The sequence below is a fragment of the Rhagoletis zephyria genome, unplaced genomic scaffold (assembly GCF_001687245.7).
Source record: "Rhagoletis zephyria isolate East Lansing unplaced genomic scaffold, Rhagoletis_zephyria_1.1 Rzeph_scaffold_00346, whole genome shotgun sequence".
Lineage (NCBI taxonomy): Eukaryota > Metazoa > Arthropoda > Insecta > Diptera > Tephritidae > Rhagoletis > Rhagoletis zephyria.
Window position 1 is genome coordinate 143618 of NW_016157430.1, and position 18474 is coordinate 162091.

Sequence of the window (18474 nt, forward strand, 5' to 3'; positions counted from 1 at the left end):
TGAATTACACCTAAAAGCTGCAAACTTTTTGTTCTTATTTTTATGCTGTATTAAAGCTTATTTAATTTCAACGTATATAGATCCAAATCTTTTGCATATAGTTATAGCAAATTTAGCAACGTATCATTTCCATTGGCATGATTCTGCACATCGCAATTTAGAGAAACGGCTGACAATAGTTTTGTTTCATTAAGCAATAATTTGTAATATTTTGTAACAATTGTTACGAATTATCATGCCTTGGCTGGCAAAAAAGTTGATAAAATAAGATAAATTGAGATAGCAAAATAACAGTTGATTTTTAGCTTTCTGCAGGATAAATTTCTACTTGTAAATATTTTCCACCAAATTAAAAACTATTTTACTAAAGTTACATATAACTTCAAGCTTTTTCCATGGTTTGCGTTTTTGTCCTTTTCTATCCTCTCATATGAGAGAAATTCTCAGAATTGCTTGTAAGTTACTGTATAATTATTTTAAGACGCCAAGAAGACAAATTTAGTAAAATTAGATAAATTTGGTACGAAAACAAAAAAAAAAAAATTGTAACAGATTTTTTGATGCAGTTTACTTCTGTTTGACACGTAGATCATGGATCCAAGGCAGAGGCGAACGCTGGTAGGGGTTTTGGTGGTTCAAATTATGTGGGGTTAATATTATGTGCTTGACAAAAGGTGTTCAAAGATTTTCAAAATGCTACAGCTCAGAGGCATTTTATGGTAGTTGATCAACAATTTCTACAATTTAGCTCAATAATCCATGCAAATTCCACAATACCTCAACTTCAAAGCCCAGTATCTCAAGAAATATCGATGTTAGCGATTTGGAGTTCCGTAACGTTTTTGTAGGAAATTGAATGTCCTACAACTTAGTAATTAACATTTTTTCTGTTGCTCTTGTTATTTACGAGATAGGGACAAAAAAGAAACGAGAATTTCATGAAAAATTGGACAGTGGACACTTTTGTACAGCATTCAATTCTGAAGAATCCCCATCATTGATTATACCATAAAATGCCTCTGACCTATAGAATTTTGAAAAAAAGCAATCAAAGTTTACGTGTAATTTAAATGGTAAATCTTTGCACGCCTTGCTAGAGCACTTAGTATTAATATTTTCAGGGATTTTTTTTTTGTTTAGGTATTTCCCAAAAATTTCGAGGTGGGAGTAAAAGAAAATAGTCGCTAAAAAAACATCATAATTTACATAGTACAGTGGTGATTTAAGCATATGCGCAGGCGCGACGTTACAAAAAACAAGTGGATTTTGACGTGGGTTACTAAATTGCAAAACGCTGGGAATTGGGCAAGACTATTTGTATAAAATTTTTTGTAGTAATATTCCAAGTTTTTAAATGTACAAATCTTTTCTGCTTTTCGTTTAATCAGTTGAACTCTGTGACGTGACGTTACCTGACGTTACGTTACTAAAATTTCCATTGAAAAGGTATTTTTTTTAACGAAGAAAATATGCATTTTATGTCGAATAAACTTTTTATTTTGACATTAGCACCCCTAGCGGTTCCATTTTTTGCAAGTCTATATCCTACTAGGTTTCAACTCAACATGCTAAATTTGAAACAGATCGTAGTATACATATATGCGGCTTTTGCAAATATCTCGACCCTGGCACCACGTAGCTAGATAATTTTTCGCAAAAAGGTTTCTGCTTAAATTACTGGTATATATTATAAAAAGAGGCCAAGTTAAGTTGGCTCATACATAAATTAGATAATTGAATTTTATTTATTTCTTTCGCGGTCGACTTTTCCCTGGAAACACCCATATGTCAGCAATCGAAATTATTAAAAAACTTTAAATAAAGATATATTGGACCACCAAAACGCATATTTAATGGAACTGATTAAATCGAAAAAAAAATGTTCACATAACCATGTCGTAACCTTCTATTCTATGAACCTTGCGCACCTAAATTTCATTTGGCAACATTCCGCCGTCTTGGATGTAAGTTTTTTTGGGGTTTTTTTTTTTGGGATTTGCAACCTTATTTTGCATTTTTCGTAAAAAATGGTTCAATGCAAATTTGTAGAGAATTTAATTACCCACATTGCATTAACCTGCAATTTTTGCACAAAGTTTGAAATGTGGACTTATATGGTGTTTGTTATATAATAAGGTCGACTTTCATGGAAAAATAATAAACATTAAATAAACAAAAGCAAAATAGCCAAAATTGATCAAAATGTTGCTGACTTAATTAGCTGATCACATATATGTAATACTTCTATATTGCTAGTACATTCAGAGTACATTCCCCAACATCAGAGTGCCGAAACATTGAAAAAAGAAAGAGAGATCCGATAAGAGAATGTACTCAGAATGACAATTTTACTTTTCAAAATTCAGGAGCGGTTTCACAAATTTTTATTTAAAAACAACTCTTAAGAAATATTAACAAAAAAAAAATTTTGTAAATCTATGAGAAGCGCTGCGGCCGTTGGTGGTGGCAGAGGATAAAAATACCAGTTAGAGAAGGACTTGGCATCAGTTGGCATTTCCAATTGGCGTCAATCAGCATCGAAGGGAATCGAATAACGTGCTTTATTGGATTCGGCCAACATATAAAATACCACACCGCTTTATGTGTAAATAAGTTTTGTTTTTATTCGGAAAAATCTTCTACCTTTCAATTTTTCAGATTTCCAAATAACGAGGAGCATCGGAGAAATTCGTCATACCGAGCCCTGACCGCTAAAATAATTTAGGTATATATATGTATATATATTTTTAATTTACTTTTTGATGCAGGTGCTCTAAGAGGCATTTATGCATCAAAATTAAATTTTTAAAAAAGTTGTCTTACTTCATTTTCGTGGCTAGGGCTCGATATACATTTCAGAGTGAAGGAAACATGAGACCGTCAAATTTGTGTTTGTTTGTTGAATCCCCTGACCCGGCCCTGTTATGATATGGCACTTCATTCTATGTATAAATATACACGTATACTTCTACAATCACACAAATTTTCATAGGCTGTTTTTTTTTTGATTTCGAATGGAAAACTCATTGCGATCATATTGTACTAGCAAAATAGAAGTATTACTTATATGGCTGATCACCAAGTGTACGCACTATCAACTCGCTTCAAGCTGTATATGTACATATCGAGCCCTAACCGCCAAATTATTTTTGATGCGGAAATATCCCTAGGGCATTTAGATGTATTTCTGCATCAAAAAGAAAATTTTGAAAAAAAATGGCGCTTACGTTATTTTAAAGGTTCGGGCTCGATATGTACGTATGTATGTATATAATTTAATTTTTGTTCCTTTGTAGAAGCAAGTATAGGTTGCTGAAGAGCTCGTTTAAGTTAAGACATTTGTACATATATATGTACAGTGACGAGCAAAACTGTAACACGGTGTAACACTTTTTATTTCAGCCACCGCTAAATTTCCAAGTTCTAACGACTTTCATCCTTTTGTTGTATATTCTTGTTGGTACATCCCTACTCCCTCTCTCATAACGATTTGAAGTCAATACAACAACAATAAAAAAACCAGCAGACAAAAATGTAAATTAAGGCAGATGTTACAGTTTTGCACTCACTCTCAGTTTTGCATTTGACAGTTATATCTTACTTAGTTGGAAGTCAGATGACTTTTTTCTGTATTGTAATTGATTGAAGAAGTGATCACCAGTAAATAATATAGTTAATCAGGAACCATAAATGTAAATAATAGATTTACTGCGGCAAGGCGGAACCGCACGAAAAGTGGCAAAAAATTTTGGAATTTGCTACTTGAAAATGTTAAGACTGAGAAAAAATATAGCCTAAAGTGTTCCCAAGGACAAAGGAACTCTGTCAAAAAATATTACGGTACGATATCTTGTGAACTTAGCAGCAAGTAGCGATGCAGCCACTATTACAGAGGCGCTTAAGGTATTAAAATTTAATGCAAATCAATAGACAGCGAGGCGAAGAATTGCCAAAGTGAGCGCAAAGGCATCATAAAGAAGAAAAAATCAAATCTGATCATAATACATGTGCGAGTGTGGCAGCATATTTTTAAGTTTCAATTTAAGGTTATTTGGTCTGACAAGACTAAATTAATCGCTTTCATTCAGATGGCCGGGCATGGTATTGGATCAAAGACCCAAATTAAGCCCATGCGCATCATGTAAGGCAAACTGTGAATCACAGTGGTCGGTCAATAATAGTTTGGGGTTGTATTTAAAAAATTTTGTCTGCCCGTTAGTACGTATTATGCGTAAGGAACAGTATCTGTTCATATTTCAACAAAATTTGCTAGATGTAGTCGAAAAAATGAGTTTCTGCTGAAAAATCAACCAAAACGCACTGCACATGTTCGCAAAGCCTGGATACAAAACCAAAAATTGGCTAATTTGAAATGACCTCCACAATCCGCGGACATAAATCTCATCGAGAATTTGCGAAATCAGCTAAAAGCACAGCTTAATAAGTATCAAAGTCCGTAAAATCGAGTACATGAGCTGTGAAAGCAAACTAATGATATACCTCCATAATTTTTACTAAGATACAAATAAGGTATGCCAAATCGCATCCAGGAACTGAAACAAGCAAACGAGTACTGAACATTGTGTTACTAGTTCTTTTTTTTCGTGAAAATTGTTAAAAAGTTCTTAAAAATATATGACATCTGTAACATCTGGCTTAATTTACATTTTTGTCTGCTGGATTTTATATTGTTGTTGTATTGACTTCAAATCATTATGAGAGAGGGAGTAGGGATGTACCACCAAGATTATACAACAAAAGTATGAAAGTCGTTAGAACTTGGAAAGATACCGGTGGCTAAAGTAAAAAGTGTTACACCATGTTACAGTTTTGCCCGTCACTGTAGAGTGGTTAAAAAAAATTTTTTTTTGGAAATTCATAAGAGCTACCTCAAATTATTGTTAATTGTTAAAAAAAAAGAAATGTTTTTTCTATTTTGAAAAAAAAAAATGTTTCTTAGAGGTCGCGCAGGTCGGTTTTTTATAAAAACTCTGATGTTCTCAATTTTTTTATTTTCTTGACATGCTAAAATGCGGTTAAAATTTTGTTTTTTACATATAATTACTCTGGTATTATTGGGAAACTTTCCCTTATTTACATACCTATCTTGGGCAGTTAGAATGGGCCTAGTGCCTTAACTTGGCCTCTTTTTATAATATATACCAGTAATTTAAGCAGAAACCTTTTTGCGAAAAATTATCTAGCTACGTGGTGCCAGGGTCGAGATATTTGCAAAAGCCGCATATATGTATACTACGATCTGTTTCAAATTTAGCATGTTGAGTTGAAACCTAGTAGGATATAGACTTGCAAAAAATGGAACCGCTAGGGGTGCTAATGTCAAAATAAAAAGTTTATTCGACATAAAATGCATATTTTCTTCGTTAAAAAAAATACCTTTTCAATGGAAATTTTAGTAACGTAACGTCAGGTAACGTCACGTCACAGAGTTCAACTGATTAAACGAAAAGCAGAAAAGATTTGTACATTTAAAAACTTGGAATATTACTACAAAAAATTTTATACAAATAGTCTTGCCCAATTCGCAGCGTTTTGCAAATTTAGTAACCCACGTCAAAATCCACTTGTTTTTTGTAACGTCGCGCCTGCGCATATCCTTAAATCACCACTGTACTATGTAAATTAGGATGTTTTTTTAGCGACTATTTTCTTTTACTCCCACCTCGAAATTTTTGGGAAATACCTAAACAAAAAAAAAAATCCCTGAAAATATTAATACTAAGTGCTCTAGCAAGGCGTGCAAAGATTTACCATTTAAATTACACGTAAACTTTGATTGCTTTTTTTCAAAATTCTATAGGTCAGAGGCATTTTATGGTATAATCAATGATGGGGATTCTTCAGAATTGAATGCTGTACAAAAGTGTCCACTGTCCAATTTTTCATGAAATTCTCGTTTCTTTTTTGTCCCTATCTCGTAAATAACAAGAGCAACAGAAAAAATGTTAATTACTAAGTTGTAGGACATTCAATTTCCTACAAAAACGTTACGGAACTCCAAATCGCTAACATCGATATTTCTTGAGATACTGGGCTTTGAAGTTGAGGTATTGTGGAATTTGCATGGATTATTGAGCTAAATTGTAGAAATTGTTGATCAACTACCATAAAATGCCTCTGAGCTGTAGCATTTTGAAAATCTTTGCACACCTTTTGTCGAGCACATAATATTAACCCCACATAATTTGAACCACCAAAACCCCTACCTGCGTTCGCCTCTGCCTTGGATCCATGATCTACGTGTCAATCAGAAGTAAACTGCATCAAAAAATCTGTTAGAATTTTTTTTTTTTGTTTTTCGTACCAAATTGATCTAATTTTACTAAATTTGTCTTCTTCATGGTTGTCAGGTACACTAAAAATAGTCAAACAAAAAACCCGTCCTAAAATTAGCTTAATTTTTATCTATTAAAATAATTATACAGTAACTTACAAGCAATTCTGAGAATTTCTCTCATATGAGAGGATAGAAAAGGACAAAAACGCAAACCATGGAAAAAGCTTGAAGTTATATGTAACTTTAGTAAAATAGTTTTTAATTTGGTGGAAAATATTTACAAGTAGAAATTTATCCTGCAGAAAGTTAAAAATCAACTGTTATTTTGCTATCTCAATTTATCTTATTTTATCACCTTTTTTGCCAGCCAAGGCATGATAATTCGTAACAATTGTTACAAAATATTACAAATTCCTGCTTAATGAAACCAAACTATTGTCAGCCGTTTCTCTAAATTGCGATGTGCAGAATCATGCCAATGGAAATGATACGTTGCTAAATTTGCTATAACTATATGCAAAAGATTTGGATCTATATACGTCGAAATTAAATAAGCTTTAATACAGCATAAAAATAAGAACAAAAAGTTTGCAGCTTTTAGGTGTAATTCAGAGTAGAATAACGATGCGACCTAAATTGTGTCCGATTTCACCCATAAATTTGCAGATAACTCTTAAACTTGCAACTCTTGATTGCAAAACATTGTATAGCAAGTTCATAGGGATTTCGAAGACCTTTAATCTGGTGGAGAGCTTTTCGCAATGTGAGAATTAGAACCCGATATTTTGGAAAAAATTGAAAATGCTGTTTTCTTAATTTAAAAAAAAAAACGATAATTTCGCAAATTCTTAAAAGCTATTCCTTTTTTATTTTTGACCAGATTCTGTGAGCTATTTTACATAGCAAATGACCATAACATTCACGATTTTCAACTGTTTTCTTAAACACTTTATTCCCTGAATGCATATGGTTTTCTAAGTTTTCAAATGCAGCTTATTTTTAGGCCAAAATATATTTTTTTTCCGCCGGGCAATCTGTATATCTAAAAAACCGGTCTAATGTACATACATATCGCTCACCTAGATCTAAAGTGCGATCAACTAAAAAAAAAATAGGACTTACCTCCAATGAATGCAAATATTTTTATCTTCATGATTAATAATAGATTGGCGCTTACACATATGTTAGTGTTTGGCCGAGCTTCTCCTCCGATTTGTGCTGTGCGCCTTGATGTTGTCACACAAAGCGGAGGGACCTACAGTTTACGCGGACTCCGAACGGCGATTGTATTTTTATGAGAAGCTGTTTTTCATGGCAGAAATACACTCGGAGGTTTGCCATTGCCTCCCGAGGGACAACCGCTGTTAAGAAAAAACCTTTTTTCTATATTTTTTGCGATGTTGCTTTGACCAGGGATTGAACCCAGGCGTTGCGGAGTGGAAGCGCGCACTGCCTACCACTACACCACAGCGGCTTCATGATTATATACACTAAATAAAAAACTGTTATAATTGATTTTGTATTAATTGTTATGAATCTGTCCGATCCACAAGCAATTGTATTTTTCGATCTGAATTTTGAGTTAGCACACTTTAGATCTAGGTGTGCGATATCGTCGCTTGAATAAAAGATTGTCGTAAGCACCATTTTGACGATTTGTAGTTATAAATAGATGCAGTTCATATACATATTTTGAAATAAGATCCTTCGATTGGTGTTATCAGTTTTTGGATATCTACTTTAGTTTCCGAGATATTTACTAAAATGTTGTCGTTCATTTAGTAAAAATTGAGGTATCTATTAATGTAGTCATACTAAAATAATCAAAATTTTTCAAATTACGTTATTCATGTTTGAATAAAACGTATCGCTAACTTAGGACAAATTTATATCACATTTTGTCGTATGTCATACAAAGTGGCTGGAATAAAATTCTTCACAAATGTAGCATACGACAAAATTTTACTAATGGTGTTTTCGTTGCTACCAAAAAATGTCGACTTTAATACATATAAAAAAAATTAAGATTTGTTATCTTTTTAATTTTTTCCTTGCTAAACATATTTTTTTCATAAAAATTAAAATATCTTTATTCAACAATTTTTATTGAACTTGAGGCCGTTTTTTAATGAAAACTTATTGTGGAAAAGCAACAATATTTGAAAAATGGTAGAAGTGATAGCTATTTCGGAAATCACCACATTTCCTCATCAGACTTCTTTCAGTAGGATTCGAACCAACGATCCCACTGACTCAGTCAGTTGCCTACGCACTGTGCTAAGTGCGCTTGTTAATTCTTGTTGCTTATTTCCACTATTTCACTTGTTAAGCCAACTACAATCAAGCGCAGCTATTCCGCTGCAATTAACTTGATCATGTGGTTTTTGATTTTGTTGGTTTTTGTTAATATTTCTATTATTAGAATGTTTAACTTTTAGGTGTGCTCGTCCTTATGTTATTTGTTTTTATTATTTTATGGCCTTATAGCAATTATATTCAACAATTTTTATTGAACTTGAGGCCGTTTTTTAATGAAAACTTATTGTGGAAAAGCAACAATAATTTGAAAAAAAGGGAGAAGTGATAGCTATTTCGGAAATCACCACATTTCCTCATCAGACTTCTTTCAGTAGGATTCGAACCGACGATCACACTGACTCAGCCAGTTGCCTATGCACCGTGCTAAGTACGCCTTGTAAATTATCGTTTGCTTTTTTCCACTATTTTCATTTTTGTTATGCCAACACAATCAAGCGCAGCTATTCCGCTGCAATTCACTTGATCATGTGGTTGTTGGTATTGTTGGTTTTTGCTAATATGTATTTCTATTATTAGAATGTTTAACTTTTAGGTGTGCTCGTCCTTAAGTTATTTGTTTTTGTTATTTTATGGCCTTATAACAATTATATTCAACAATTATCCGAATTCCGAGTTCCGAATTGGTCCCAAAAATCCCGCAGATCCCGATTTAAAGCCGAAAATCTCGAAAAATCTCCAAGTATCCCGGAATAGTCCTGAAAATCCTGTAATAGTCCCGAAACTCTCGAAGTAGTGTCGAAAACCCCGAAATAGTCCCAAAAATCCCGGAGTAGTCCCGAAGATCCCGAAATAGTCCCAAAAATCCTGAAAATCTCGAAGTAGTTTCGAAAACCCCGAAATAGTCCAAAAAATTCCGAATTGGTCCTAAAAATCCCTAAGATCCCGAAACAGACTCGAAAAACCCGAAATAGTAACAAAAAATTCGAAATGGTCCCAAAAATCCCGAAGTAGTCCCGTAAATCGCGATATGCGCCCGATAACTCCGAGAATACCGAAGTTGTCTCGAAAAACCCGATATAGTCTACAAAATCCCGAAGAATTCTCAGAAATCCCGTAATAGTCCAAAAATCTCGAGAACCCCAGCAAGAAAATCTCGAGGAAGTTTCGCAAAACCCGAAATAGTCCCAACAATACGGAATTAGTCCCAAAAATCCCGAAGTATTTGCGTTGCCTAAAAGAATATTATTTAGCTGAAAAATCACAAATCAAAATGCATTTAATATATAAGTAACTAGCGGTACCCCGGTGTGCTTCTCTATACCAAATATTGAAAAATGAATGAAAAATCCTGGAATTTTTCTGCATGAAGATATCATTTGTTTTATTTCAAAATTTTTGATTCTTTATTTTAAATCTTAATCCAACACATTTGGATATACAACATTTTTTGTTTTTCCATCTTGGGTATGAATAAATAAACAATTTGGGATGCCAACTCTTGAACAGGCCACGTATAGCTGCCCGTGCGAAAAGCACGGCTCCTCCAAATTCAATCCGCATACTTGAAGAGTTTGTCCTTGCGCCTTGTTGACGGACATGGCAAATGCTAGACGCACTGGGAATTGCAAACGCTTGAATTCAAACGTCATGTCTGTTGTTATCAGTGGAATACGCGGTATGAGCACAATTTCACCTTTCCCTTTGCCAGTCAGTATTGTTGCTTCAACTAAATTCGCCATCATTTTTTTTGCTGCCAGTCTTGTGGCATTACACAGTTTTTGAGCATTTAAATTCCGTAGTAAAATAATTGATGAGCCGACCTTTAAATTCAAACAATGTGGTGGCATACCAGGCGGTTCCAATGAATTCAAAAATTCAACTAGATAATTCACTGCGTCATCTTGATTCATTGCGCTATCAACAGATTTATATGTTGTCACTTCACCTGGCAATTTTTCTAGAATTTGATAATTGATTGAATTGACATGCACACTTTTTGGTGCCAGTATTGCGCGTTCTCTCAACCAATCATGATCCAGGTAATTTTGAGCAATATTTTGAAACACGCATTCAATCAATTTTTCTTTTAATTGGAGAATTGTACAAAAATTCTTCGGCAATGTAATCAAGCCATTTGTATTATCGATTCGAACTTTGCCATTTCCGATCTCTAACAATTGCTTCAAGAACCGATCTTCAGATTGATTATTGTGCAACTGAACACGCATGTCTATGTGTAATGTCAATTTTTGCACATATCGCCACAGAGGGGAAGAATTCAAGCATGCATTGATCTCATCTGCCGGTGTTGATCGTGGAATCACGGGCAATATTTGTCGAAAGTCACCTGACAATAATACCAAAACACCACCAAAAATCTGTTGATTTCCACGTAAATTCTGCACTGTGTTGATTCCCCAAAGTCCAAAATAGAAAGAGCGAATATCAATGTACACCACCTATTCGATAATACGATGAAATGACAGATATATTGTGTTGTGGTGACTTTCATTCCATTGGCTATACAAAATCCCTATTGAAAAACTTGCAGACATGTTTATATTTGACTTAATTTATCCGAAGAAACAATAAACACAGAACATTATAGGAACAATTTTCCACTACGTTTTCAAACTTTTCGTACGCAATGATGCAACAAATTTGTGCAAAATTATTGAAATAAATTCAATTGATTACACTGTGAGACAAATGGTAGGGGTCAGTGATCGGGAAGGGTTCAAACTACCGGGGAAAGTTATATCGGTAAAAAAGAAGTTATACGTGGCCCGGCGTTTCGCTGGGTCACATCTAGGAATCGAGATATATCTATTTGAAGTTAGTAACTATCATATAGGGGAAATTGTCACCTTTGGTGGTCTTTTTTTTGACATAACTCGAGAACCACTAGTCCGATTTTGCTCAAACAAATTTAAAAAAATTAAAAATTACAGTTCCTTTAATCTGTTCATATACCGTTTTTCTATATAATCAACAGTTTTGCCGGTAAAAATAAATGTATGAAGAAAAAAAATATTTGTTGCCTAAAATATTAATTTTTTTAATTTTTTAAATTCATAAAAAATCCAAAACGGAAAAAAAGGCAAGTCGTATTATTTTCACGCAAAGTCAATGAGATACCTTCACTTAATTGTGAATAAAAGCGAAACGCGTCCATCCATTTTCATGATCTATGTCTCATTTTGCTTAAAGGTTATGTGACTTTGCGTGAAATAATACGACTTGCCTTTTTTTCCGTTTTGGATTTTTTATGAATTTAAAAAATTAAAAAAATTAATATTTTAGGCAAAAAATATTTTTTTTCTTCATACATTTATTTTACCGGCAAAACTGTTGATTATATAGAAAAACGTTATATGAACAGATTAAAGGAATTGTAATTTTTAATTTTTTTAAATTTGTTTGAGCAAAATCGGACTAGTGGTTCTCGAGTTATGTCAAAAAAAAGACCACCAAAGGTGACAATTTCCCCTATATGATAGTTACTAACTTCAAATGATATATCTCGATTCCTAGAGTGACCAGCGAAACGCCGGGCCACGTATAACTTTTTTTACCGATATAACTTTCCCGTTGGTTTCATCCCATCCCGATTTTGACTGTCGCATAGTGTTATTATATTGATTTTTTTTGAGCTCAAGGCCGGGTTGAAATAAAACAATCTGTTTTTGTTGTTTTTAAATCGCAAAAAGTTGACCGTGCTCAACCGAAGGTGCAATGTGCTAAATGCAAAGAGCTTTTCCATTTAAATTGTGTTGGTATAAAACAAAGCGATCTCGACTTTTTGCTCTCTACCGATAAACTTTTCTTTTGTAAATCATGTACTGCCGAACGTCGTCGATCTATTTGCTCATCTTCCCCTACTCCGACTGTGGATGTGACTGCTCCCTCTAATGGTGCTGCGAGCTCTACTGCACTGAAACAAAAAACGAATGCAAACTCTACTGAGCATGACAATAAGCATGTACTAGTGTTGGCAGAGAATGCCCGTTTGCTCTCCCTCTTATGTGCTATGCGTGAAGATAATAAGCAATTATTAAATAAATCTGATGCTCTACATGCCGATGTTCGGTCAATGCAATCTAATCTTCATGCTAAAGATGCTGAAATTTTCTTTGTTAACTGCTGAAATAAAAGACATACGTAACGTTGTTTGTGGGTTCCATCAACGAGTCAAGGTTTGAACTTGCGAAGTAAACAAAAGCAAAACAATGACGGATACAGCTAATCAGCCTCTCTTGCGCTCTTCGCAGTCTATCCAAGCTGGCGATGGTGCGAATGCTAATATCGCCGATTCGGCTTCCACTTTCCGTGCTGCTGCTGCTGCTGCTGCTGAGGTCGATTTCAACTGCTAACACAAATGGTGTGTGTACTAATTCAGAGACTGCGCCGCCTCTGCCTGCTGCCTCGTCATTCGATAAATGCACTGTACCTGTTACCACTGCTCTCACACACACAGTGACTCCATTAACCAAGACTTTTGCTGGGGTGGCTGCGCAAAATTCTGTATTGACATATACATTGCCTGCCCAAGGTGGCCAGACTGTTGATTTGACTGCGACAAATGAACTGGCTGAAGGGAATCAACCCTCTGAGTCGATAACTGTTAAAAGAAGCAACCGGAAAACCTTAAAAAACCGTTATTTATCGGCTCCAATAGAAATAATGAGCTAAGCGTTGTATCGCCTATGAAGTGGTTGCATGTATCCTCATTTAAGCCCACTGTATCTGTGGATGACATCCTGGCTTATGTTTCGAAACATGCGGATATTGATAAGAAAATTCTTTCCTGCTTTAAGCTTGTGAAAAAGGATGCTAATATGGTTGATCTTAAGAAAATAAATTTTAAATTAGGAGTTTCGGACTCATATTACGATAAGGTTATTAATGCGAATATCTGGCCAGTCAATGTAAAGGTTCGACCGTTCCGTTTTTTTCCAAAAGACGGTGTAACTCAACAAGACCCTTAACAGCATTTAAGGATATTGAAGTTTGTTCTACGCCTCTTAGAGTTTACTACCAAAACGTTTCTGGGCTTAGGACTAAATCTAAGTCCCTGTATGAATTAAGTTCACATTTGGACTATGACGTTTTTGTCCTCGTTGAGACCTGGCTAACTGCTGATTTTTACAACGAATTTTTCGATTCAAATCTCTACAACGTCTATCGTAAAGATAGAGATTCGCTTAAAACTGGACTCTCCAGAGGGGGAGGTCTATTAGTTGCTGTTCATAGAAAATATCGTTCGTCGATTCTTTTGTTGTATGATGGAGATTCGCTTTTGGATCAACTATCTGTGTCCGTGACTGGTACTTCGACACTCATATTATGTGAATCATATATTCCTCCAAGTACCTCCGACACTTTGTACAAATCGCATATTGATAATATTGTGGTCCTCCAACTGGAGTTTTACGAATTCAAAAATCTTAAATCAGATACCTATTCTTCGAATTATAGTTTTAGGAACTGTAGCTTTGATGCAGTTAGTAATGAAATTTTTAGGGTAGACTGGGACACCGTTTTTGTAGGGGCCGACGTTGCCGATTGTTTCATTTCTTTCAGAAATAAAATTAATGAAATCTGCAGGAGTTATATCCCGCTAAAGAAAAAGAACTGCCATAAGATTCCATGGTTTACTAAGGAATTGAAGAAAATTAAGAACTTAAAGAGCCGATTTTTTAGAAAATATAAGTGTTCTAATTTGCCGCAACACAAGGAAAATTATCTGTGCTATGCGAATAAATTTAAATCTCTGAGTAAGACCCTACATAGAAATTATATTGCCAGATTTGAACATGTCATAAAACTGAACCCTAAAGCTTTTTGGAGCTGTGTCAAGTCAAAGAAAACGTGTTCAAGTATTCCGTCACAAGTTTTTTATAATTCTCTGCTCTATGTTGATGATTTAAAAATATTTTCAACAATCTCGAATGTATCTGATTCCCTCAAGCTGCAATCGGATCTTGATAACGTAATAGCTTGGTGTAGTTACAATCACTTGCATCTAAATCCACAAAAATGCTTCCATATATCATTAACAAAATCCCGATCTCCTATTCATACTCAATATTATATTGGTGATTCAACTTTAAGCACTGTGAATGAAATATCCGATCTTGGGGTGATTTTTGACTCAAAATTTCATTTTCATAGTCATTTTAACTATGTTATCGCTAAGTCATATTCCACGCTTGCCTTCATTCGCCGTTTCAGTACAGAATTCACAGATCCTTACACCTTAAAGTTGCTGTTCACGTCTCTGGTGCGTTCCAAGTTAGAATATGCCGTATTCGTCTGGAGACCTTACTCTGATTGTCATATAAATCGGCTCGAGCGTGTTCAAAAAGTTTTTGTTCGTTTTGCACTCCGCTCTCTGCATTTTCTTGATCCGTTTCCTTCTTATAATTCGAGATGTCTCTTAATTAACTTGAAGTCTTTAAACAGTAGAAGAACTATTCTCTCATTGACATTATACGTGGAGCGATTGACTCGCCATATTTACTCGAACTTATTCATTTTAGTATCCCCTATAGAAACCTGCGGAACCATGGCACGTTTGTATTAGATCCAGTTAGAACAATTTACGCATCTAATTCTCCTTTAGCTAGGGCCCTGAAGGAGTATAATATGTTCCCAAATACTATAGCCATTGATTTCTCTTTGCCGAAAGATAAGTTTAAGTTGGTATTGAATGGATTAATTTAACTAGTCATTAGTATATTGTTCTTTGTTAATTTGTAAATAGTCTGTAAGAAAATTGTTAAATAATTTCTAGACTATAACTNATTATTGAAATAAATTCAATTGATTATTATATTGATTTTTTTGAGCTCAAGGCCGGGTTGAAATAAAACAATCTGTTTTTGTTGTTTTTAAATCGTATATGTTTAAAAAAAATCAAGTACTAATTGAGAACTATATTGCAGCCATGTTTATACTTGACTTAATTTATCCGAAGAAAAAATAAACACAGCACATCATAGCAACAATTTTTCACTATGTTTTCGATTTTTCATATATCTGCTGTTGTACCATATACGTGGTTCATGTGACAGACATAACTGTCATATATCATGAACCGCTGGACCGAATTCGGGCACACTTCACATAACCCATCTTCACATAAGATATCTCTTGAAATATTTGTGGTAGAGTACTGGAAATTGGTATAGAGGTATAACAACTAATTCCATACTCATGGAGAAAAATGGGCGGTAATGGAAAAGAGGGTGTAGTACCTCCCATCTTATATATAAAAAAAAGGTGCAAGATTTCAACCAAATTTATACGGCATAGTCGGGCTATTATGCAGATGGTTTGTGTTAAGTTTCCCCGTGGCACCACCCATACTAACAAAAATTTTCATCTGGTATATCTCTTGAAATATTTGTGGTAGGTTACTGGAAATTGGTATAGACATATGAAATAATTCCATACTCCCCATCTTAAATAAAAAAATAAGTGCACGAATTCTACCAAATTTAAACGGTATATTCGGACTATCACGCAGATGGGTTATGTGAAGTGTGCCCGAATTCGGTCCAGCGGTTCATGATATATGACAGTTTATGTCTGTCACATGAACCACGTATATGGTTACAGATACATGAAAAATCGAAAACATAGTGAAAAATAGTTGCTATGATGTGCTGTGTTTATTTTTTCTTCGGATAAATTAAGTCAAGGATAAACATGGCTGCAATATAGTTCTCAATTAGTACTTGATTTTTTTTAAACATATACGATTTAAAAACAACAAAAACAGATTGTTTTATTTCAACCCGGCCTTGAGCTCAAAAAAATCAATATAATAATCAATTGAATTTATTTCAATAATTTTGCACAAATTTGTTGCATCATTTCGTACGAAAAGTTTGAAAACGTAGTGGAAAATTGTTCCTATAATGTGCTGTGTTTATTGTTTCTTCGGATAAATTAAGTCAAATATAAACATGTCTGCAAGTTTTTCAATAGGGATTTTGTAGAGCCAATGGAATGAAAGTCACCACAACACAACATATCTGTCATTTCATCGTATTATCGAATAGGTGGTGTAGGTGGTGGTGTATAGGTGGATTCCTCCTCAGCGTTGGTCGTCTTGCCGTGGCGAGGGGGCTTAAATGGTGTCATGGTATAACTCACAGTGTGAATTGTATCATGCCTCCATGAACTAAGAGGGAAGCCTGGTATTGAAGCCTTCGGCAATATTCCTTAACAATCCAAGCTGGAGTGTTGTTTTTATTGCTGAAGGTGGAAATGGCAGGATTACCGTACCAACACTACCCAAGCCAAGGTGTGTAGGCAACCGTGCCGATGGATGAATGGCCAGCGGGTAGTAAAAAATGGCTGGTCGCGTACGGTCCCCTCCGATGCCCGGGCAAGGTCGGTTGTAAGAAGTGCCTTCTCTATGCATACCGGCTCTGCGGACGAGTGACTAACCCTTTCCGGACTACTCGTGGGACCACATATGGAACAAAAACAAACAAAAACAAACAAACAACAACAACAAACAAACCAACAACAGCAACAGGAACAGCGTACCAGCGAAGAAGGGGACGACGTAACGCTGTCAGAGGAGGAGCAGCTCCTCAAATCCCCAAGGTCAGGTAAGATGGCTGCAAGTACTCCTGGTGGCGCCAGCCATAGTACCCCAGTTGTACAAGCGCCAGAAACCAGCAGGGTGGAAGATGCCAGACAAAGTATCACCACTCTGCAAATAGTCAAAAATAGCACCGGTAGTGCCTGCCGTAGTACTCCGGACGAGCAGCCAACAACCAGCAAATCGGCGGCCGTTGCAGGCAGCAACCCCGCCTCTAAGAAAAGAAAACCCTCGGGCGTGGTCATGAGACAGATGTACCAGAAGGCGCTGTATATGTTAAATAAAATTGACAAAAATGCAGCGGCCGGTACGGTACATGAGCGTGACGAGGAAGACAAGGCAAAATACAGGCAAATAGTGGAAGAGTACGAAAAGTTACAGGCAGATCGTGCAGCCACAATCGAGGCCACCGAAGCGAAGAAGCGGAACCGCTCTCATAACGAAGGCGGCCAAGGGGCCATCGCAAAGAAGGCTAAGCAAGGTGGTGATGCGGAGTCCGCAGCACCCGCGAAGCATCGCTATTTTAGTGACGTCGCCAGAGATCATCTACAGGCGGCGATAATAGATGAAAATAGCAAGACACCGCTAGCAGTGCAGCAAAAATGGGTGGAGATTGATGTGAGGCTGTCGAGCCTCGTAATGAACCACGTACTCGACAACCCCGAAGGTCCTCACCCAGAGTTCGACTCGTCGGAATCCCTACGGGGATACCGGGTAGTCAAGTGCGCGAACCAGTTCTCCCTGGATTTCCTTGCTGGATGCGTCGCTAAGATCAGCGACACTTTTGTCGGCTTGAAGCTCAAGCTGATCCCAGCTAAGGACATTCCAAGGAGACCACGTGCGCGCATTTGGCTGCCTCCGATGGATGAACCAGGCGAAAAGTTGCTGCGGTGTCTTAAGCTACATAACAAAGACATACCGGCGATCGAGGAATGGGAACTTATAAAAGTTGAAGAGCCAAGAAGGCCTACAAATAAGCCCATTCTACTAGCTATTTGTGCAGAGTCACTAGACGCCTTAGAGAAGGCTGACTATCGGCTCTGCTTCGGTATCCGTAAGGCTAGAGTGCGGGTATTCCTCGGAGAGGTTAGCCCGGTAGAAGAAGATCCCGGGGTTGATGGAGCAGGTGAGCTTCTCATGGGTGTGAAGCTGACAGATGACCCAGAACCGGAAACTTAAAGTAGGCCAAATAAATCTGCAGCACTCCAAATGTGCTACAGATAATCTAGTTGTCCTTCTCAGTGAGGAGGATATAGACATTAGCCTAATTCAAGAGCCCTGGGTCAAGCACGATACA

At 36.0% G+C, this 18474-nt stretch overlaps 2 protein-coding genes across 3 annotated transcripts in view; both read right to left on the reverse strand.

The window, feature by feature from the left end:
• Positions 1 to 18474, reverse strand: part of vas (ATP-dependent RNA helicase vasa) — a 119501-nt gene that overhangs the window by 69843 nt on the left and 31184 nt on the right. The window lies entirely within an intron of this gene.
• LOC108359141 (uncharacterized) lies at positions 9968 to 12527 on the reverse strand. 2 transcript variants are annotated; one of them, XM_017610840.1, is made up of 2 exons: positions 12371 to 12527; positions 9968 to 11016 (listed from the first exon to the last, which is right to left on the reverse strand). In XM_017610840.1, exon 2 carries the CDS (start codon positions 10783 to 10785, stop codon positions 9973 to 9975), a length of 813 nt encoding a protein of 270 aa, XP_017466329.1. In that variant the 5' UTR covers positions 10786 to 11016; positions 12371 to 12527; the 3' UTR covers positions 9968 to 9972. The 2 variants fall into 2 exon arrangements, with proteins under 2 accessions (XP_017466329.1, XP_017466327.1); XM_017610838.1 differs by having other exon boundaries at positions 12357 to 12527.

Excerpts from the sequence above, each read along its gene's own strand:
- LOC108359141 (XM_017610840.1), bottom strand. The coding sequence starts at position 10,785 with ATGCGTGTTCAGTTGCACAATAATCAATCTGAAGATCGGTTCTTGAAG.